The sequence below is a fragment of the Lactuca virosa genome, chromosome 2, assembly GCF_052849685.1.
Source record: "Lactuca virosa cultivar CGN04683 chromosome 2, Lactuca_virosa_CGN04683_v6, whole genome shotgun sequence".
Classification (NCBI taxonomy): Eukaryota; Viridiplantae; Streptophyta; class Magnoliopsida; order Asterales; family Asteraceae; genus Lactuca; species Lactuca virosa.
Window position 1 is genome coordinate 299255341 of NC_136427.1, and position 24362 is coordinate 299279702.

Here is a 24362-nt window from a genome sequence, read left to right on the forward strand (position 1 = left end):
GGTCTACCCAGCAGTGCTTCATATCCTCCTTGCTCTTTGTCTAAGATTGGACTAAAGGTACCAAAGAAGGCAGACTTTTTTCTTGTTTTTCTTTTGTCTAAGAAGCCCGTAGGTTGTACGCCAGCCATACGTAGCTGGAACTGTGATGGCCACAATGCTTAGCTATTGCCGATCCCCAAGACGCCTTTGGTTGAATGTTCACACCTGATCCACCGTCTGCACTTCCTACATTCACTCCCGGAAATTGAAACAGGAAACATGAATTGTAACCTCCCGGTCTGCTATAGTCAGCCTCACGGTGTGCCTGACTGGCGAGTCTGCCGTCTCCACGGCTTTCCCTTTTTCGGACTACTCCTCAAGCCTGCGAGTGCCAATCTTCGCTTGGGCCGGCTCCGAGGCTCTACCCTGGCTTTTCATTGGTTTCTCCCAGGGGCCTTTATCTTATCGCGCGCATCTTCCAGCAATCAGGGGAGGCCCCGAGTACATAGACGGGGCGGTCCTGGGGATGAAAGTACATTCCCTCATGTTCTGGAACTCCTTTTCTTCGGTTGAACAAAGAAGGTTCAATCTTGTGAAACCGTAGCATATGCGAAACCTGGCATCCCGCCCAGAGTTTTGCCTTCTCCGGTCCTGGAAGGAAACCCTACTTTCCTTCCTTCCCCCAGCAGCTACAAGATCTAGCCTGATCAGATCTATATATCTCGTTAATGTCATAGTTATATTCCAGACCAACCAAATTCCGCCGTTCCCGGCTTCATTCTCCACAGTAATGGCTTTACTACAATCCTTTCTCAAGCATCTGGTAATTCTGGCCGCCTTTCCACTCCTCACTTTGCTTTCCACCAAGCCAATAAAATTTGCCTCTTGTGCTCTAAAAGGCCTCTCTATGCTTCTCGACTTTACCGATCTTTCTGACATTCCATATAAGGACCTTAATGTGGAACTATTGTTGTTTTTACATTCCCTTCGCACCTTAGCGCTGCCTCTGGTTTTTAGTCTTGTGCAGCCCTTATTTGTCTTTTGTTCTTTGGCCTTGACTTTCCCCATCCCCCCTCTTTCTTAGAATTCAACATCTCTTATATGTTCTTCATTTTATTCGCCCACTCTTCATTCAGGGTGGTTAGAACCAGGGGAGGATCTTCCACCTTTAAGGTCATAGCACCAGCACCTGAACGCTTACTCTTACTGCTCTTCTCAGGTTCACCTCTTTTATTAGGATTGGCTGCCTTGAGGTTATTGTTTGGAGTCATTTGTTTATCACAGAGCAAGTCCCCCTCAGTCACTGCCATAGTTGACCCAGTATCAACCCTCTCTTCCAGATCCTCCCTTCTTTGTTTGGGCCCAATCACTCTCCTCGGGAGTTATCTCCTTGACTACACCTCCTCGGCTTTGTTACCCAGACATTCATCCTGAGCAGTCTCTTCCGGTTCCTGGGATATCTTGATTCTCTTTAGGATGGTCGGAAACAACTCCCTTTGGGGAATAAGGAATCGATCCTAAACGTCTTTGGTTCCCGGCTTTGATAGCTTGAAAGCAAAGGTGAAGATTCCATCTTAGCCATGGACCCCCACTAACCAGCCTAAAGATCTCATCCTCCCCCCTTCATCTTGATCTTGACGGAGGAACATGAATTGGGTCTATTGTAGCTTCACTCCTTGGGATAAGTTATCCAATAAAAGTCGTGGAATAGGAAGAGATCATTTGAATACCGAAACTCTTCTACGTCAGCCTTTGAGCAAAACCTCTTTTGTTTCGAGATGCGAAGAATCATATCCCAAAACTAAGAAGGAATCAAGCTGCAAACTTTCCTCCTCGTATGAGGCTTAGTTCAGCTAGCCCTAGACAGATCACATCTCATTAGAAAGGTATTGAATTCTCATTAGAAAAAGGGCTTCCCAGAAGAAAGAATTGAATTAGCTAAGTCAGTAAGAATGACTAGGACCTAGCACAATACGTTCTTTGATTCGACATTCCCGGTCAAAGCATTGATTCTAAGCCTTTCGTTAGCTCGTTACTTCAGGGTATTCTCAAATACTTTTTGGTAGGAGAACTCTTCCTATTACGTACGGATAGTACTACTACTCTTTGTTATCCACGTAGTATCTTCGTAACAACCACAGAGGGAAATAGCCTTAGCTTAGGTTGAGTCTTTGTTTACGTTGATTGTCCGGGAAGCCTTCCCATTTGAAAAAGGAGAACCGAGCAACAATGGTTTCGGGTGAACAAAGGACAACGAACCTGATGCAGTGGTGTAGGACTGCAAAGCCGTAGCCTGTGACATCGATGAAGACTCGATGCTTGAGTCTGTCATGAGTGAAGATGCCACTAGGGAAGCAGAAGACACACCAGTAGTTGAGGCTGGAATCAAAGTAGAGTTCTCAGAGGAGAGGAAGAAGGAGCTGTTGAGTCAGATGTGGCATTAGACTGAAAATAGGTTCTACTCGAAGCAGGAAAGAGGGCTTTCGGAGACCTTCTTCAGCTCGGAGACCCAGTATGTAAACTCAGCACTGAAACCCTGCTAATCGACTAATGCTTGGAGTTGGCGTCAGAAGATGAAGGTTCAGACTCCTTACTTCAACTATCAGTAGTCATCTCTATGACACTTCTATACCGACATAACTGGGCAGGTAGGCTCCCCCGGATGAAAGCTATGGCAGGTACCTCTGGACCAACCTCTTTCTGCTACCCGATTGACAAATCTTTCAGCCCTATCAAAGCCAGATCCCTCTCCTTTCACTCGACTTACTTCGTACCTCTCGCACTGTAGGAATTAAGGCGACTGACTTACGTACCTTATCCCTTCTCAAACATATCATGTCTCTTGCAAAGCCATATCTTCTTTCTTTTATGCTATCCTTTTTCCATGAAGTATATTAAACCATTCTTCAGGTTGATGAGCCGGAACCTGAAATAGTTTCCAATGAACCACTACCCACACCAGAAAGATTGCCTGGGGCTGATGCTTACAGCGATGTGGCCTACTTGTATACTAGTTTTCTATGGGGCTGCCCAGAATCTATATGGGCTTAGGCCTGCCCAAATGATGTTCAGCGGTCTCTACCCAAGTAGTTGTGGCCCATGATACAAAAGACCCGCAACTAGTTAATCACTCCGTGCCTTACCTTCTAACTAACCTCTTCGATTTCGCTTATCCTAACAGTAATTGATTAGGCGTAGCTGTTGAAGCTGGTGGTTGTTCACACAGGCAGGCAGTGTTATGTGATTATGAGGGTGTATTTGCTTCACAAGGTAGTTAGTTTGCTCATGAAACAGGCATGATAGTCTTCACTCACAGCAACTTGAGTGCGGAGAAGGGGTGGTCTTACGGAAGGTCGAAGAAAGACCACTGCTTTGTTCCGGGGGTGAAGTAGCTGCTTCGAGTTGGACGTTCGTGACTAGTGCCTATGCAGCCTTCACTTGGTCAACGGATTGGTTGGATCTGCTGCTTCAACTCGGTCAAATGCAACTGCTATATATATATATATATATATATATATATATATATATATATATATATATATATATATATATATATATATATATATATATATATATATATATATATATATATATATAAGACATGGCCCTCACTATTTATGGATATACATTGAATAAATAATATTTTATATGACAAACAAACATTCCTTTATCTAAGGGATTAATATCTCGTCCGATATACCCCCCGCAGTCGAATCGGGAGGTTGGCGGACGTTGAGACTGTTCTTGCAGTCGTCGAAAAGTACGAGAGGTAACCCTTTAGTGAAGATATCAGCTACTTGGTAACGTGAGGGAATATGAAATACACGAACTTGACCACGGGCGACTTTCTCTCGAACAAAATGAATATCAATTTCAATATGTTTGGTTCTCTGATGTTGAACCGGGTTGCACGACAAGTAGATGGCGCTTACATTGTCACAGTATACTAACGTAGCTTTGGTCGGTGGAAGATGGAGTTCCAATAGAAGATTTCGGATCCAACAAGTTTCTGAAACTACATTGGCGACTCCGCGATATTCTGCTTCTGCGCTTGAACGAGATATAGTCGGTTGTCGTTTGGATGACCATGAAATGAGATTGTCTCCCAAGTAGACGCAATATCCAGAAGTTGACCGCCGTGTATCCGGACACCCAGCCCAATCGGCATCCGTATAAGCTAGAAGTGATGTGAGGGGCGACTTGGAGAGATGCAAGCCATGATGTATGGTTCCTTGGATATAACGCAAAATTCGTTTCAATGCATTGAAGTGTGTCGTGCGCGGAGTATGCATATACATACATACTTGGTGAACCGCATAACTAATATCCGGACGAGTAAACGTTAAGTATTGGAGAGCACCCGCAAGTTGACGGTACTGTGTACCCCCGTCAGGTAGTAAAGTGCCATCGGTGGAGCTTAATTTGGACTTGGTGTCGACCGGCGTGGAAGATGGGTGGCACGAGCTCATCCCAGCCTTTTCTAAAATTTCGGATGCATACCGCTGTTGTGATAGGAAAAATGAATCCTTGTACCGCGTCACTGAAATCCCAAGAAAATAGCTAAGGGGGCCAAGATCTTTCATTGCAAATTCTTGAGCCAGCAACTTCATAAAGTCGTGGCGTAGATGATCCGACGAGGTAACGAGCAAAATGTCGTCCACATAAAGTAGTATAAAAGTCGTTTGAGTACCTTGTTTGTACACAAAAAGAGAGTGGTCACATTTGCTATGCTTAAAACCCAATGTAGACACGTAGTCAGCAAAGCGTTGATACCAAGCCTGTGGCGCTTGTTTGAGGCCATATAACGATTTCTTTAACAAGCAAACATGGTTAGGATAGCGACTATCACGAAACCCGGGTGGTTGATGCATGTATACTGTTTCATTAAGATGTCCATGTAAAAAGGCATTCTTTACGTCGAGCTGATGAATTTGCCATGCATGCGATATAGCTATGGAAAGAACCGTACGTATTGTTGCCGGTTTCACCACTGGACTGAAAGTTTCACCACAATCGATGCCTTCTTTTTGGGACCTGCCATCACATACCAAACGAGCTTTATATCGCTCTAAAGAACCGTCAGATTTAGTTTTATGTCGATAAATCCACATACTACGCACAACATTCATGTTATTGTTTCGCGGGACTAACTCCCACGTGTTATTGTCAATAAGGGCCCGGAACTCGTCTGACATGGCCTTATTCCAATCCGGGTTTTGAAGAGCATTGTTGTAACATCCCAAAATTTCGAGTCCAAAAATTTCATTTTAATTAACTGATTATAAAAGCATTCATAAGAAAACCACATAAAAGATATCATTCCGTAAATCCATATATCATGTCTGAAAACCCAAGTCATAAAATAGTATCATGTCAGAGTACAATCCCAGAATATCTCAAGTGCGGAAAATCAATGCGAGTGTGTATGATGTGCTGCTACCGCGCCAGCTCCTTCCCCTTCGCTGAAGAGGTACCTGAAACCAAAACTATAAACTGTAAGCACGAAGCTTAGTGAGTTCCCCCATCGTACCGCATACCATACAATCACATAACATACATATACTGTCAGGCATATCTGGGTACCCGACCTACCCCTTTGGTCCTCTCGACCGGATGCCGCCTAGCATATCCGGGTGCTGGCCTCCCCTTTGGTCCTCTCGACCGGATACTGCCTAGCATATCTGGGTGCTGGCCTCCCCTTCGGTCCTCTCGACCGGATACGGGGGACTATTTCATCCCACTACCACTACCACATAACATGTAACACATAATCATATTCTATCTAGCATGACTGGGTATGACTACCCCCTTCGGCCCTATCGACCAGAAATCTTGGGGACTATCTCCCCTACTGCTAACATCATATCATACTAGCACATAACATAACAGGTAGTAGCAAACCTAGATGAATATCACAAAAACAATCATCTATCATACAACTCCTACTGGTGGGCCGGCATTGTGGCCGTAGACCCACCGCTACTGGAAGGTAACTCACCTCGTACGAGTAGCCGCTGATAACCTGCGCGGGAAATCTCTGTCTGCGGCTGCTCCGGAAATCCTCCGACTATAATCCCCACAAAACACTCAGTCAGAATCTGATATCTACTTTTAGGGTAAAATGACTGTTTTACCCCTGACCAAGTCCAAGTCAAGGCCAAAGTCAACTTCCAGTTGACCTGAATCGCCAAGTTGGGCCGCCAACTCGTCGAGTCCTTATCCTTTTAACTGACCTCGACTACGACTCTACTCGTCGAGTTTAGGGATGACTCGACGAGTTCTCCTTCCATACGAACCTCGAATGAACCTTCATCCGACTCGCCGAGTTGTATGAACAACTCGTCGAGTCCATCTCCCTCCTATGAACAAGTCATGTCCTCGACTCGCCGAGTTATATGAACAACTCGTCGAGTTCATCCTCAAGAGTTGGGAGATAGCCTTGGACTCGCCGAGTCTGTTCATGCACTCGTCAAGTCCTATGAACTCCAGGACTATGGCTTATCCCAAAACGTTAGGTTACTCCTCCGGACCCTCTAACACCTTTCCAGCACTCCATTGGGTCTCCTTGACCCATAACAGGAAAGGGGAGTCTACCCTCGGACTCGCCGAGTCCCAAGAACGACTCGCCGAGTCGATACAGTCCAAGTCTTATTTCTTCGATTTCTGGCGTACAACCCTTGTCCAAATGGTAGATCTGGGTCCCTAAACTCGATCTAGCACGTAAAGTTACGAACTTTACGTGCATGCATGGGACTTTGAGCCTAAAAGGCTCTAAAAGGGACTCTTGAGTTGCATGGGGGCTTCCATGGGTGCAAAAGCAGCCCCTTTCTGCCTTGTAATTCCTCCATGGACCTAGATCCGAAGCCTCAACCCCCAACCATGCTTGCAATCATGGTTGGTTACCAAGAATGGCTTATAAAAGCCCTAAATCTCCCCAAAAAGGGATCTAGCAAAAGAACAAGCAAGGTATCGACTTTATACCTTCTGTGAACTGCAAATGGTGCACAAACTTGAACTCCCTTGGTCTCCTCTTGATTCCTCTAGGCTTTTCCTTCTCCTTTGAATTCAAAATCACCAAAAAGCACCACAAAAGCCTTAGCTCTTATACAAACGGCTAGGGTTTGCTATGGGGGGGGGGGGGGGTTCTGGAAGCAATAGGGACGAAGGGTGGCTGAATGAGATGTTTAAATAGGGTGCAAACCCTTAGATTAGGGTTTTGTCCAGTCAGAGCCTACTCGTCGAGTCTGCAGCCGACTCGACAAGTCCGTCATTTAAATCCCGAATCAAATCCGTTTCTACTCGACGAGTTGGTCCTTCAACTCGCCGAGTCCCAGGCCAAAAATGCAAAATACTTAAATAAAATACATACCAGGAACCAGGTGCTATAATTGTGAAGGGTACGGGGTAAAGGAGAGATGGATATTGTGCTGTGAAGGTTGAAATGTTGTTTGGGCTTAGAAATACCCGACATGCTTCGTGTGTGAACTGTACGAACAGGAGGTGGATGAGCAGACCGGGAAGGAGTGGAGGTAGGAATTATGATTGGTTCTAAATGGTCCTGGGTTGATAAACATGGTTGGACCGGGGTGGGGGCTGCGGGCCTAGGCCTACGTGAGTAAGTTTGGAGAGGAGGGGGATGTGAGTTGGTGACAGTAGGATTGAAGTTGTTTGGGGACGGGTTGGGATCAGACCATATGATGGGATGGGGATCCGAAGAGTTGTGGTTTGTTACGGTCGTAGGAGGTGTAGCTAGGGAGATTTTTGAGAAAGGGAAAATCGTTTCATCAAATACAACGTGACAGGAAAGGGTGATGGTTCGGGTTTGTGGGTTGAAGCATTTGTACCCCCGATGGTTTGTTGGGTGCCCCAAAAAAATACAAGGCGTGGATCATTTATTTATGGATAGTGGTAGAGGGAGTTAGGGGATAACATAAGCATCCAAAGGTCCTAAGATGGGAATATGTCGGTTGGAGGTTGTAGAGAAGATGAGTGGGAGTGAGGTTATTAAGAAGTTTACTAGGAAGAATATTTAGAAGGTAGGTGGCATGTTGTAAAGCGTGATGCCAAAAATTCAATGGCACGGAGGAATGAGCTAGTAAGGTTCGAATAATGTTATTGATGGAACGTATTTTCCGTTCAGCTTTGCCGTTTTGGGGAGAGGTGTGTGGACATGAAAAACAGAATTGAATACCGTTTTCGGAGAATAGTATGAAGAAGGTCATTCGAGATGGTGCTATATATCCATTGAAGACAAATAGCATCAAGACGAGACCATGATTCTAGTTCAGAGGCAACCTTGGTTTTATCGGCTTCAGTTGCTGTGGAAGCGGGTGAGGAAGGAGGTTTTGAGTTAGGGTCAATGTGGTTTCCGACCTGAAAAGCCCGACCGTGAATACGGAACAATTCTGCCCAGGAGGTGTATTGGCCACTCTCCATCTCTAGGGTAAAGGGTATGAAATTTCTGATGTTGGTGACTGTGATGGCGGGATGGGTTTTAGGATCCATTAGAATATAGAAGATGAAGTATCGAATAGAAGGTTGAAGGAGAAAAGTTTGAAGAATCGGCGCTTAATCGGAAATCAGAGATTTGGTAGCTCTGATACCATGTTAATGGTATTCAATCTCCCCGATCTCTTCTTATGATAAACACTATATATATATATATATATATATATATATATATATATATATATATATATATATATATATATATATATATATATATATATATATATATATATATATATATATATATATATATAAGACCTGCCCTCACTATTTATGGATATACATTGAATAAATAATATTTTATATGACAAACAAACATTCCTTTATCTAAGGGATTAATATCTCGTCCGATAGTTTGTTTTAAAAAAAAATCACTTCAAACCACTTTTCATTGCGTCGCAGAACACGTGCAATAGTTAGGCTTCTGCAGTTGTTTGTTTTATAGAATGATTCTAAATAAAAAAACCTCTGTCTCGTGTGATTCTTGGTGCAGCATTGGACCAAGTGCTTAAAAAAAACGGGACTCTCTAGCAAAAGCGCCGCTCCTCCAAACTCGTCTTCGTTCCATCGTTTTCCTTCTCCCCTTCCAGTCGTCGGCTTCTGATTGCATCAACGCATTGTCCATCGCCGCCTCAGCCCTTCATCGGCGCTCCTGGTTCACGTCGGCACCGACGCTCCTGTTCAATCTCACACCACTCCCTTTACTTCTCCCCTCGACTCAGACTGCTTCCTCTTCGGTCAAACATGCATGTCGTCGCAACCTCCTTCTTTGCCTCGTTCCCCGGCGCAACCTCCTTTCTCGTCGCCTTCGTTATCGCTTGTCAGCCGCCCTTCATCAGGTATGTTTTTTTTTCGCTTATTCATGCTGAATAGTCGTTTCACTTTTTTTTTTCTTGCTGAATTCTTACTGAATCTCGATTATATCTTGCAAACTTGTTATGAAATTGATTGTTCTTGAAATCAGTTTTTCTGAAATCGATTTATGCTCCAGGTAATTTTTCTGAAATCAATATATCCTCTTGGTAATTTTTTTTATTTCTGATTTATCATTCAAATGTCGTTTAAATCGATTTCATTTTGCTGATATCGATTGTTGTTTCCAAATGTTGTTGTTGTGCTAATTTAGCTGAAATCGATATGTTCCATCAACATTGTTGTTGCTCTTTCGTTTTCCAGAATTTGGTGAAATCGATTTTATTTTGTAGAAAAGTTGATTGATCAATTTGTAAAATTTGGTGTGTTTTGTTGGTTAAAGGTTAAATTTATCAAACAAAAAAGTTGATAGAAGAGAAGGAGGAGGAATATGGTTGAAAGTACCTTGCTATTAATGGGATGATATGGCTTGTATTTTGAAACATGAAATTGAGGCTGAAAAAGACGAGCATGACAAGATCAAAACAAGATGGTAAAGTTGCAGGTGGTGTAAAGCTTGGTGGAGCTGTGGTTGCATTCACAGCTGCTATTGGTGATCAAAACAAGATTCTAATCAATCATCCATATGAATGAAATTTATGTACAATTAGGTTAGTAGATTATAGTTTTGGTGAATTGGGAACTAAAATTTGTAGAACGTCCGTATGTGAAAAAACCATATTCATGGAACAAATGATATTTGTTTATCTTGATCTTTGTTCTTTGTTTGTAGTTATTACCTTTTGATATGTTGAGAATTTTCTTGTTTGTTTATATTACTGTGAGGAGTTGGTCAACATGTTTCAATTGATTGTTGAGATATATTCGCAAGTCATAAGTTTATAAGTTCAGGCGTATGTTTAACAACTTGTTTTAAGACTAAAATTATTAACTTTGCAGCAACATGTAGAGATAAAAGAAAAACAAACATGCTTCTTATTAAAGTCTGCAGTCGTTTGGTCCACATCTTCTGGTTAGCAGAGGGTTACAGATGTGGTCCGCAGACTTTAGGAATTTTCGCTTCGAAAAAACAAACAACACCTTACTCTTTCAGCTACACAAACACATTATATGACTATTGCAGAAACAAACAAATAATTTATTTAGTTGAAGAACTTCGTGTTAGAGTTGGGAATGAAACATAAAGATTATGTTATTCATTAAGATAACTCCGACATGCTTCATCTAGCAAATAATCTAATGTTTGATAGTAGGATGGAACATATTCAAATGAAGAACCGATCAGTAGTGATACTAAAAGATCATTGGTATAAAGAATCACTTCCTTAGAGAACCGACCAGTAGTGATACTAAAAGATCATTGGTATAAAGAATCTGATAGACATATTTGATATTTTCGAAAGCGGAGACAACCAAGAAGTTAAACTTTATATGATTTAATTTTGCCTTCTAAATGTTTGATGAGAATGTGTTATCTAGAGAAGAGGTTACATAATTGCGGGTTTATGATATTTATTGGATCTAGTGGATTCATGTATGTTCTTTTAAGACTAAACTGCAAATTTGGTCCCTGTGGTTAGCAAAAATATGTGGATGGAGTCCAAAAAGTTTCCAACTTGCACCACTGGTCCAAAATCAGAAACTTTTTGTGGTTTTAGTCCCTCAAAAAGTTGAAAGGACTATTTTGCCCTTTTAATTTCTTTTTCTAATTTTTTGTATTTGTTTTAACACCCTTTTAATTTAAAAATAATAGAAAAAACAAGAATTGGCCCACCCCACTCTCTCTTCAACGTATCCCTTGTTCTCTCTCTCTCTCTCTCTCTCTCTCTCTCTCACACACACACACACACATAGACACACACATAACTCCTTCTGGACTTTGTCTTCTCCAGACATCCCCAAAACGAAGAACAAAATCCAAAATCAAGCCCTAGAAAAAAAAACTGAACTAAACAAATCAAAGAACATCCTATTCGCACCCTTAAAACAAATTTCTTATTCCTGCATTTCCAACCTTTTCCCTTGGATCATTGTAATCACCTCTTGAACTGGGTTTACAAACATAGTGATTAAAACCCACTGAATCCAAGAAAAAAAGATTTTAATGTAAACCCACAAAGAAGGGGCGATGAGTTCAGCAGATAGACATATTGACATATATATACACTTATTTCCGGTAAGAAGGAGACAAGGTATCACACCTTACCTCCATTTTCGTCTTCTTCACCTTAAGTGCAAGACGGGATCAATTATCTCAATTCTTTACTAAGTTCTTGTCATCAGACTTCAAATTGAAAAAACTCATCAACCAAGCATAAACCAACACTGTCAAACTGTAGGAGTGTTTCCTCCTGTGAATATTGTTGGTTGTCACTCGAGGAAGATGGGTACCGTCGGGAAACATCTCCTCCATCATTGTTTTGTTCTAGGTTTTCTTTGATTTGTAATCACCCTTGATGTTTCGTTTTCTCCGTTCCAAATCTTCATCGAATTTGTATTTCGAGGCTAGATTCCATCTCTTTAATCCTTCAAACACTCCATTGATGAAGTTCTCACATTATGTGTGTATGTGTGTTTGAGTTTATCTATTTCCGTTGTGTTTGAGCTTCTATGTTTTTGGTGTGTTTAAGCCTCTCTGTAACTAGTATAATTTGGTTAAAAAAAATCGTGAGAAGGGTGTGAAATGGAGCAGTAAGGAAGAAGATGATGAGAGAGAGGGGGTATAGGTACAGTCGGTGAGGGTGGGGTGGGCCAATTCTTGTTTTTTCTATTATTTTTAAATTAAAATGGTGTTAAAACAAATACAAAAAATTATAAAAAGAAATTAAAAGGGCAAAATAGTCCTTTCAACTTTTTGAGGGACTAAAACCACAAAAAGTTTCTGATTTTGGACTAGTGGTGTAAGTTGAAAACTTTTTGGACTCCATCCACATATTTTTGCTAACCACAGGGACCAAATTTGCAGTTTAGTCTTCTTTTAATTATTCCCCCAAATCATATATTGCGTATGTTCTTTATTTATAGTTAGTTATTATATAATGTGTATATGTTGATTGTAAACAATGTTGTTAGACTAGGATTTATTATTATTATTATTATTATTATTATTAGGGTAATTTACATCAATCGTCCCTCGTGCATATGTCAAAAAGCACGTTCAGTCCCTATTTTCAAAAATTAACTCAGACCGTCCCTCAGTGTGTTTTTTCTTGCACGCTTAATCCCTCAACATATAAAAAGACCATTTTACCCTTATTTATTTATTTTTTGATTTATTTTATATTTCTTTGTTATTTATTATTTTTTTATTGATTTTTTTATTATAAAAATAATTATTTACTGCCTTTAAGAAAAGAAATGGACCCTAAAACTAATCACCTTCATAACCTGTCTCTTCCCTCATTCTTCTTCATTCTGTCTCATCTCCACCATCACCACCAACACCAATCACCGACATCACCGTCAACACCGATCGTCATCCCTTAAAGGAAAAGAAACCATAAAAAAAGAGAAATTCAATTGTTTGAAACCAAAAATCCTGCAACTTAACAAATCTACAACTTGAAACCAGAAACGATGAAGATACGAGGGTTAATCTGCAACTTGCTACTAGGTTTTACATGTTTAGGTCACAAGGGTCAGAGAGGGACGACTTATATACCGATGTTTTGTTTTCCTCTGTGCATTTTATTTCCAGTCGATTTGGGACCCATATCACCGGAGAAGAAAGGCAAGATGATCTAAAGTGGGGACATAGAAAGCTTATCGGAGAAGAAGAAAAGGGGGAGGACAACCACACATGAGCGGCAAACCACTGCCACTGGAACAAACCAAACCTTGTTCTCATCCATGGCTACAGAGGTAACTCAAGTGGCAATTCATAGTGCAGATATCTCTACTGACATAAAATTTCACCATACCAGATCTGGTGTTTTTCACCAAATCGTATTCGATAAGGACGGAGCTTACAGAGGTGTTTAAGGTGAAGTGCGTGTGTGATGGCATGAAGAAATTAGGGTTTAATAGATTTTGGTGTATATAATTAGTTACAGAGGTTTGTGGTGTACTAGATGGCGGATATGGAGGAGAAGATGGTGGAGAAAGTGGTGCTTGTTAGCAGTGGAATTGGGTATACGGAAGAGCAGAAATCTGAGTATCTGGAGAAGATTGGGCGGAATGTGGCGGAGATTTTGGTAGCGGAAAAATCAAGAGAGGGAGGAGGAAGAAGGTCGATGACGGATGTGTTAAATCAATAGTCGCCGGTGGTGATGTTATTTTTGACATCAATAGAGCAAGGAAAGTGAGGTGGTGGTACGTGGTGGCTATCAAGCGGGTTTCCGGCGGTCGTTGTATCCCCGGTGGTCGGATTTTAGTTTCAAATGAAGGTGAGGGACGATGAAGAGAGGGATTGAAGACTTAGGGTATTTGTTGGTAAATGGGGTGGTGGTGATAGGTTTAAATGTTTAGAAATTATTAATAAATGTAAAAATAAAGGATTAAAATTTATTTTTTGTTTTTCTTATTAATACAAAATAAACCAATAAGGGCAATATAGTCATTTTATGTGAGGAAAAGGATGAATTGTGCAGATTTAAACTAACGAGGGATCAATCGTGCAAGTTTAAACCAAACGAGGGACGGTCCGAGTTAATTTTTAAAAATAGGGACTGAACGTGCTTTTCGGGATATGCACGACGGACGATTGGTGTAATTTACCCTTATTATTATTATTATCGTGTTTTTAGGAATTCCTTTGCAAATATGAGGTTGTTTCAATTACCCTGAAATAGACGGGACAATTCGATACACGACACGATTGACACGACACGAGTTTTCCGTGTATTTTATACTCTCGACCCTTAAGATTTTCATTTTCAACATTTTATCTTACATAATACATTATATCTACATTATTTGTCTTTTTAAAATTTTAATTTAATTTTATGTTATATTTTATATTAATAAACTACAATCAACAAATAAATTTTTAATAAAAAAATCAAGCATCCATATAAATTATCAAAACTGCAAACTAAACTATAAAACTTTATTAAATCTTGTTGTACGGTACAATTTTATGTTGTGAAGTATGAACATTTTTTTACGGTTTGTGATTTTGTTAAATACATTGTATTGTTTTTAAAAAAACTTTATTACTTTAATGCTTAATGGTAGTCACATATCACATTCACTGTAATATTTTGTAAAATCTGATGAAGTCAATAAAGAGAAATCTTTAAATAGTTTAAGATGGATGTTTTATTTTGTTTATGTTTTTATTTGTGATTGTAGTTTATATTTTTTAACATTAAAAATATGTATCCTTTTATGTTATTTATATGTTTGTAATAATATATGATATTATTGGTGAAATGTTTTCAATGGTACAATTTGTAAAAAGTTATAGATAAATTATAACTATATATTTTAAATAAATAAGTTTATAGATAGAATGTAATAGTTAGTTTAAAATAACAATTAAAAATGGAAACTCAAAGATGTAAATATATTCTGTTATGACTTATGTAAAATAAAATGTTAAATATGAAAAAAAAAAAATCTTTACCCCTTTTTTACAAGCCCCAGTTTTGCAAAGAAGTCTCCAAACAACACAAATTTTAGCAAAACTCGTTGGAACAAATGCTAAAGATGCAGTTTCTTGACGACTGTTGCATAGCGAGTAAGCTTTTCTATATTAGTAAACAAGTCAATATTTTTTTTAATCAAAGAATATTTTAGATGTTTGATTGATAATTTGTCTGATTTGTGAATGTTTCTCCGGTTGGCCTTCCTACGCTGACGAATGCCTCTTTTCTCTTCTCTGAAGTCTACAACAAACAAATGGGAGAGGCTGGATTCGAACTTACGTAGAAAGACTTCAACAGATTTACAGTATGTCGCTTTTGACCACTCGGCCACTCTCCCCTTCCCGGGCCGAGGCCCCCCTTGGTAGCTTCTGGCGAAGCTGCGAGTTCATGAGCAAGTGAATGAACGAGCCATGTTCCTAAAAGGAACGGAGATGAGTGGCGCTGTGATGGTTGTTAGGGTTGTAATCATTCACGTGTTTGACGAATCTTTCTAGAATCAAGTGGGAACAAAGATCCAAATTCCCACTTCCCACCATTAAATTACAAATTTAGCAAAAGTCTTTCTATGGTCAATCTAGGGGCGAGTAGTGGGGATAGGTGAAAGGAAGTTTCCTTCTTAGTGGAAATGATGTGATGACTCGTATCATTATCACCTAGTCACTTTCCAACCAAAGGTTTCACATCACTATTTCTTGCTACTTTTTAATATCCAAAAGTTGAATAAGATTCAAAGCATAGTCAATAGTCTGCATGCCATTGCAAGTGGTATATATATATATATATATATATATATATATATATATATATATATATATATATATATATATATATATATCAATCAACATCTGGTCCCTGCAAACATTCTTTATAATCACAAACTTTTTCAGAATTAACCCTAAACACTTTATATGAATTCTTTCAGGCTATTTTGGCTTCTATCAGTTGCGTCATTGTGTAGTAATTGTCTGTGTGATGACAAAAACCCGAGACAAATTTTGTGCATTAAGAATGAGAGATTGGCGATTTTGCAGTTTAAGAATGATCTGATAGATGGTGCCAACCGCCTCTCTTCTTGGAGCAGTGCCAAGAACATGGACTGTTGTCAATGGGCTGGAATCGTCTGTGATAACATTACTGGCCATGTCCAAGAGCTTCATCTTCAAGGACCTGATCCTGATCTTGAAGAAGCATCCAATGAGAGACTTGGAGGAACCATAAATCCTTCTTTACTATCGTTGAAGCAACTTAAGTACCTTGACTTGAGCTGCAACGATTTTGAAGCTATTCAAATTCCAAGTTTCATAGGTTCTCTAATAAACTTGAGATACTTGAATCTCTCACTATCACAATTCCAAGGTGACGTTCCTCATGAAATCGGTAATCTGTCCAATTTGGTTGTCCTCGATCTCAGAATTGGACGATGGCTAAGTGATTTTACTGTTAAGAGCTTGGATTGGTTGTCGGGTCTTCCTTTACTACAGTACCTCGACATGTCTGGATATGATCTAAACACTGTGTCTGAATGGCTTCAAGCGATCCACACCCTTCCAGCATTGAACGAATTGTACTTGTCTTCATGTAATCTCTCTCAAATCCCACGTCACCCAATCAAACTTAATTTCACTTCGCTTACCATTCTTGATCTTTCTTATAACTTCTTTGACACTTTGATGCCTGGGTGGATTTTTAGTCTAAGTAAGCTAGTTTCATTGGATTTGTCTAGATGCCTTTTCCATGGTCCGGTTCTTGATAGTGTTAGTGGTTTCAACAACCTGACTCATCTAAAATTTCTTCATGTTACTGAAAATGATTTTATGAATTCACCATATGTTTTGAGGGGGTTGATGAGCCTAACAAGTCTTGTGTCGCTAGATGTTAGTACCTGTGATATTTCAAGTCCAGTTCTTGGTGGCCTTCATAATATGACTTCTCTTGTTAGTATCGATTTGTCACAAAATCATATTGTGGAGGCTTTGCCAAACTCATTTGGTGTCCTTTGCAACTTGATTTATATTGACTTCCGATCTAATAATTTCAGTGGAAGTGTATCGGAGCTTTTAACTAATTTGTGTGAATGCAAATCACGTAAGTTGGAGTATTTAGCTTTTTCTGCAAACCGCCTTTCTGGTTCTATTCCAGAGAGAATAGGACAACTTCAAAATCTGGTCACTTTTGATCTTGCATTCAATTACATTTCTGGTACAATTCCTTATTCTTTAGGAAGATTGTCATTCTTGAAGGAGTTGATGCTTAATGTTAACTCCCTTTCTGGTCCTCTACCCGATTCACTTGGGAACTTAACATCATTGTTTTGGTTAGAGATTTCTTACAACAATTTCAATGGAAGTCTACCTGAAAGTATAGGACACCTTGGGAACTTGGATTATATGAGTGTGCATCACAATTTATTGACGGGTGTTCTAACGGAAAATCACTTTGCCAATCTCACATTATTGAAGACCATATGGGCAGAAGCAAACATGTTATCGCTACAACTAAGAGACCAAAATTGGGTCCCACCTTTCCAACTTAAGGTCCTGAGAATAGGTTCTTGGAGTTTAGGTCCTCACTTTCCTTCATGGATTCAGTCACAAGGAAACTTGACTGATTTGGACATAGCCAAGGCAGGAATTTCAGATGTCATGCCAAGTTGGTTTTGGAGCTCGTTTTCAGATATTGTTTTCTTGAATATATCTCAAAATAGTATCCATGGGATTCTGAAAGGAGATCTTAGCATCCTTGCACCAAATGCAATCGTAGATCTAAGTGACAACTATTTTGAAGGTCCATTACCTGGAAATTTCAGTGAAGCTGATTTTGTTTTTCTAGATGTATCAAACAATAATCTTTCAGGGTCCATTGAGCAGTTCTTGTGTCCAAGTTTGGAAAAAGATAGACCCCTACAAGTTCTTGATCTAGCCAATAACAACATGTCGGGTGTTATTCCGGATTGTTGGATGAATTGGCAAGCTTTATCAGTTGTAAACTTTGAGAACAATAAGTTTTCTGGTGAAATTCCAGAATCTGTGGGGAACTTATTTTCCCTTCTATCATTCAACATCCGCAACAACAAGCTCTCTGGAAAACTACCTGCATCTCTATTGAATTCTGAAAGCTTACAGATTATTGAACTTGCTGAGAATGAATTCATAGGAAGCATACCATCGTTTATAGATGGAGAAGAAACAAAGTTGAAACTACTCAGCCTCAGATCAAACAAGCTGCAAGGTGAAATCCCTGATGAACTATGTCGTCTCACATCGATCCAGATCCTGGATCTTGCTCATAACAATCTATCAGGAACACTTCCGACATGCTTCTACAACTTCAGCATCATGTCTGGAAGGCAAGGCTCAAGTCCAATTGTTCTATATGATGTGCCATTTCAGGATCAAGTTCTTGGCAGTGCGTTGTTGGTGACTAAAGGAAGAGAGTTTGAATATAGCACCATTTTATATCTGGTAACAACTTTGGATCTTTCAGGTAATAAGTTTTCTGGACACATTCCACGAGAACTTATGGGGCTTGTAGGTTTGCGTTGGTTGAATTTGTCAGGAAATCAATTAACAGGAAGAATTCCAGAGGAGATTGGTGAAATGACATTACTTGAATCTCTTGATTTGTCCATGAACCAGCTTGATGGGAGGATTCCTTGGAGCATGTCGAGGTTGTCAGCCTTAAATTGGTTGAACTTGTCTTCCAACAAACTGACGGGAGAAATCCCAACAAGTACTCAGCTTCAAAGCTTAAATGAATCGAGCTTCAAGGAAAATGCACTTTGTGGGCCTCCACTTACAGTTGTATGCAACAAGAAAGGGGCACCACCTGATGCAAGCATAGGAAGTGGAGAAGAACAAAATGAGGATGATGAATCAGATGGACAGAACTGGGGATTTATCATCAGCATTGTGCTTGGATTTATAATTGGTTTTTGGGTTATGGTTGCTCCATTAATTGCAAGTAAAGTATGGAGAGGTGTTTACTTTTCTTTTCTCCATAAAGTGTGGTTCAATATTTGTATTGCTAGTCATAGTTAATGTTTCTTTGCATTTATTGTATCCTGAACTTCCTCCTGTCATGCCTAATTTAACTATTAATCTTGGTTTGCTTTGATCCTCATCTTTCTTATAACTTATAACAATTTCAGTACTAACTCGACACCTAATTTGATTTCTAGTTTTCGGAGTCTTGTTTCCTTTAACCCTCCGAATTGTGAATTCATGGGGTTTAGGGTAGGCCCAAATTTTCCTCATCGGCTTCAAAACTAAATGGATTTGTTCATCTTGTATCTTGTCAGTACGAGGATTTTGGATGACATTCTGAGTTGGTTCTGGTATCAACTTTAGAGCCGTTAAACTTGCAGAACAACAAGCTCTCAAGAGAAATCCACCGAAAGTATATCGATACTGTCAAGAATAAACAAGAATAAATTATACACATAAACACAACATTTAACGTGGTTCGGTTAATGTGACCTATCTACATCCACATAAGGAGCGACTTGAGCTTGAAAAACGATCATACAATTGAAATCCTAGCTATCAACCTTATTATATAGGCAAAGTACGAAACGCAACCCTAAATACACTAGTGTCATCTTCACATAGCACCATCTAACAATCGACACAAACCTGGAAGCTTAAGAACATGTGCGTGTGGCGAAATTAGGAATTGAAAAGCTTATAGAAGGGTCCGTCTTTCCGTCTTTTGTTGCTTCGGTCAATGCAAGAAACCTTTTGAATCCATTTGTGGTGGCACCTCTTCCAAGGGCCGCAGATCTACTAAGAACATCTTCTCTCGATAAAATAATTGCAACCGAAGGTAGACCCGCCATGGGAGGTGGCATAAGAGTTGCCACCACCTGTGCCTGTACTGTTTGCATGGTGATTCTGAAATCTCGGACCACTTCGTCCATATAGTTTGTTGGTCCCCTTTTTTTAGCCCACGTGATGTGTTTGGTTGTATGGAATGGAAAGACGAAGTAATAATATGGATAGGGTAATGAAATGAGTAATTACATTTCATAATCATGTTTGGTTGACCTACAAGAATCAAAGATGCAAAGTAAATACATGTCTCATCTTTTTCGGACTCGGAAATACAGGGGTACGGGGCCAACGCCCTTGGGTATAGGGTTCCAAAGGGCAGTGCCCCTAGCTGGGTCTAAGGGGCAGAGCCTTTGGCAGTGGTTATTCCTTACTGACTACTATTAAATGTTATTTTTTCATATAACCACCTCAAACCGCCAACTTCCAAGTATAAAATGGAAGATGGTCGTTGCATGCAAGTTACTAGTTTAATAGCTGAAAATTATATTCTTCTATCTACATGCAAATTGTCTCGAAGATATTTTGTGTTTGTGAATCATATTGGTCTTGTAATCTGATTCGATCTCTTGGATTATCCCATAAGTCCGCATTCATGTAACCCCATGAATAATGGTCGCATTACAGATTTCAGAAAGTGATTTCCAAACATGATCCAAGAGATTATCCAAGTTATTGTCATTCTAAACCTTTCAATTTTTACACAAACTTGATGAGAAAAACCGAACTCAAAATTTTTGGGACATGTTTTGGGTGGGGTAAATGGTTATGAGACCGGGTATGAGATATTTTTGAAAAAAATTGAGGGTTTAGGATGGTTATGGTATTAAGGTTATACATGTCTGATTACCCGATCCAGTATCCAGTCTAATTTACTCGTCCCGAACCATTTATATTTCATAATACTTATACTTTTATTATTAATATACGATTTCAAATTTATATTAAAACATTATATGAGATATTATAAATAGAAAGTTTCATAATAACTTTTATTAATATACTAATTTACTTGGTATTTAGTAATGAAAGTTAATTCCAATCGGTAAATTTGAACTTGATAATATCATAAATGGTATACCCACAAACTCGATGGGTTTCTACCGACCGGTACCCAACGAGACGGAACGGAGTTTGGTATACAATTTTCAAATCGGGTATGAGATTGGGATCCCATCGTCATCCCTAAATTTGGGTTGCCAAGGGGCCAATGTTGTTGGTGAGTCATGAAACTAAATTAGTGTTTCTTTTTACTTAGGGTGCGTTTGGTTGGCAGGAAATGAATGAAATTCGAGGGAAAATGATTCCAATTCCCTCGAATTCATGCGTTTGGTTGGACTTAGAGGAGAGAAAATAATTCCTAAATGAATTAAACTTTCCACCCATAGACTTAGAGGAGAGAAAAAGATTCCTAAATGAAATAAACGTTCCACCATATGGAGGAAAGTGAATTCCTTCCAACATTGGATGGAAAACATTCCTTCTCATCAAGGAAAGTGACAGATTACAAAAATACCCCTTGTACTTATCAGAAAACCCAACACCACTACCACCACTATCACCGACCACCACCACCACCGCCGCCGCCACCACCGCCGCCACCACCACCGCCACCACCACCGTTGCCGCCCCACCGACCACCAACGCTGTCGCCACAACCACAACCACTACCACCGCCACCGTTGCCACCACCGACCACCACTACCACCTCCATGACCACCACCCACCACCACCGCCGCCGTCACCACCACCCACCATCACCGTCGTCGCCGCCACCCACCGCCACTGCTTGCGACGCCACCACCACTACCATCATCGTCGTTACCACCGTCGTCGTCGCCGCCACCGACCACCACCACCACCACCATTATTGCCGCCGCCACCACCACTACCAATGCCATCACCCACCACCACTGCCGCAACCACTACCACCACCAACGTTGCTACCATCGCCGCTACCACTACCACCGCCACAATAAATACCACCGCCACCCACCATTGTCGCCGCCATCACCGCCATTGCCCCCACCACCACTGCCACGACCGCCGAAATTTTACAGTTTTTATAATTTTCATAATGTTTTTTACATATAAGTTAGAAAACAAGGTAAAATTAAGCAAAACATACAAAAAGGATAATTATATCATTTTACATGAATTCCAATTCCATTTCCTGCGAACCAAACAGATTCTGGAATTAATTCCAATTTCATTTCCTGCCAACCAAACAACATATGGAATTGGATTCAAATTCCTGACAGATTCCTTTTCCAATTCCAATTCAAATTGCTTCAACAACATTCTGCGAACCAAACAACACCTTAATGTAACTTAGATGAAATTGGAGAATGAATGGAATGGATAATTCCATTCTAATAGGCTCTTAGCATTTTTAATTTGTTTATCCTAAAATCTATCCATCCCCATTGTTTGTAACTTCTCTCCTATCATTGATTTTAATATATACAGTTGTGTACCTTGTGGTTTTCCCGACAAAGGATTTCCACACCACGGTTTGTGTTTTGTTTTCTTTTTATTTACATCTGATTTATTTCTATCTCGACGATTTTACAAGTTTGAAGCATATTCCTTTTTAGTTTCATTCTACATTACGGTAACGTATAGATCAAGTTTGAACATAACAAATATTTGAGATGTTTGATTGATAGAACTTTCTTTGTCTCAACGAGTTTTTTCAATAAATAAAATGGGTGTCTTTATGATGATTGTAATAATTTTGAAGTATCTTAGAGTTTATCATCATTAAGTGTTTGATTAAATTTAATTTGTAGAAATTTAGTGGGGTGGTGGGAATATAATCAATATATGGATCCCACCGTTAGAAAATTCGCTTTTGAGGGCTAAAGCACCAAAAAGTCTCTTGGATGGTCAAATTGGAGGTAGCACTCAAGTTTCCTTCTTAGTGTAAATGATGCTCCACAGGTTTTAAAGCCATGATATGGTGAATTTTAGATTTTTAACCAAGAGATTTAGGGCTAAGCATACTAACCAAAAAATCAAATTAAAATGAGTTAATTGATATAACTGAATTATTTTCAAAACTAATAGTTTGGTTTTGTTTTTTGTTAACCGATAAGTAAGGTTCAGTTATGGTTTTATATGGAAACCAGACCATTATAAACCGAACCGAAACCTTGTATGTAATTATATATCAATTGTAACTTATTGATAAATATTAAATAAATAAAGTCTAAGCCAGATTAAAAATTCCATGAAATTAACAATTTAAGAAGAAAATGTATGTTCTTCATCAATAAGATAATGTTTAACATCAATAAGAAAATGTATTTCTAAATCAATAAGATAATGTTTAATATTTAACGAACATATATTTGACTAATTTTGTTGATAATTTTTAAGGAGTTTGAAGTAGGGATGTCAAAGGGGCCAAACGGGACGAGGGTTGCACCCTCCGCCATTCCACCGAAATTCCTCGTTTCCCCGCTCACAAAATCACCAGCCTCCCCACCCCTTCCTCGCCTCCGAATTTCTGGATTTCCTCTGCCCTCGTCCCCGTTCCCCCAACCCGATTGATTTTGGGTTGCCGTTTCACCCACCCGCCATGGAGGGTTCGGAACAGTAATGCCCACCCTCGTCCCCGAAATTAAAACATGGGTTAACCCTGCTCCTGACCTCGATTTTTTTAAACAAATACTCTCATACGGGAGCCGGGTCTCATGAGACTTTTTGATATCCCTAGTTGAAGGACATATATGGTGGTTTTTAGGTGTCTAACTTAATAGATGAAATATTACAACTAAGTTGTTCATTTTTATAACAATTTACTTTTTGTTTTTTCTTATTTATAGAAATGTATTTTCTATTTTTTATGTAATTTTTGTACCATTATAATTAATCGATATTAACCAATAACCGAAACCATTACTAACCGATACTTAATGGCTGCCGAAATGCATTAACTGATTAGAATGGTTATGATTAGCCGGTTTTGTCTAATAACCGGACAAAACCGTCCCCTACACACCCTTAGATTGATCCGCCTAATCAATTTCCAACCTAAGTCTTGATTGATCAAGAGATATCACACACTATTTATGGAGTTTTCTATTAAAAAAATCATTTTCGGATATTGTTATTAATTTTCTCAATATATTAGAAATTTTCTGAAGAAAACCTTTTAAATATTGTTATAAGTATCTTAATAAACAATCTGAACAAAAATGAATAAAAAACAATTTGTAATTTTTCATTAAAAATTTATATTCACAATTCAAACAGAAAATATTCAATCTGTCATATATTGTTTCTTTTTAAATAAATGCGTACGTGGCAAGTTTCAATTGAATCGGATTTCTAATCCTCAAAATGCAATTGGCAGATTCTAATTATTTCCAAAAACTCCTTATATATATTTCTTGTTAAAAATAAATAAGTCTCAAATAAAAAAATTGCACGTCACATTCTAAGCACATTCTAAAAAAAAAAAAAAACCTTATATATTTTCTTATGGAAACAAATTAATTGTAGTGGACCTTTTTAGGCCAAAAGTATAAAATCATCCGATGATACCTTAGACTTTGTCATCCACCCGTCGACTCCTGCTGCT

General features: G+C 39.3%; 1 protein-coding gene across 1 annotated transcript; it reads left to right on the top strand.

Annotated features, from left to right (window-relative positions):
- The first annotated feature begins 15808 nt into the window (after window positions 1–15808).
- On the top strand, window positions 15809–19067 carry LOC145161498 (receptor-like protein EIX1). Its single transcript, XM_079081036.1, has one exon. The coding sequence runs from the start codon at window positions 15857–15859 to the stop codon at window positions 18983–18985; it is 3129 nt and encodes a 1042-aa protein (XP_078937162.1). The 5' UTR covers window positions 15809–15856; the 3' UTR covers window positions 18986–19067.
- Window positions 19068–24362: the final 5295 nt, after the last annotated feature.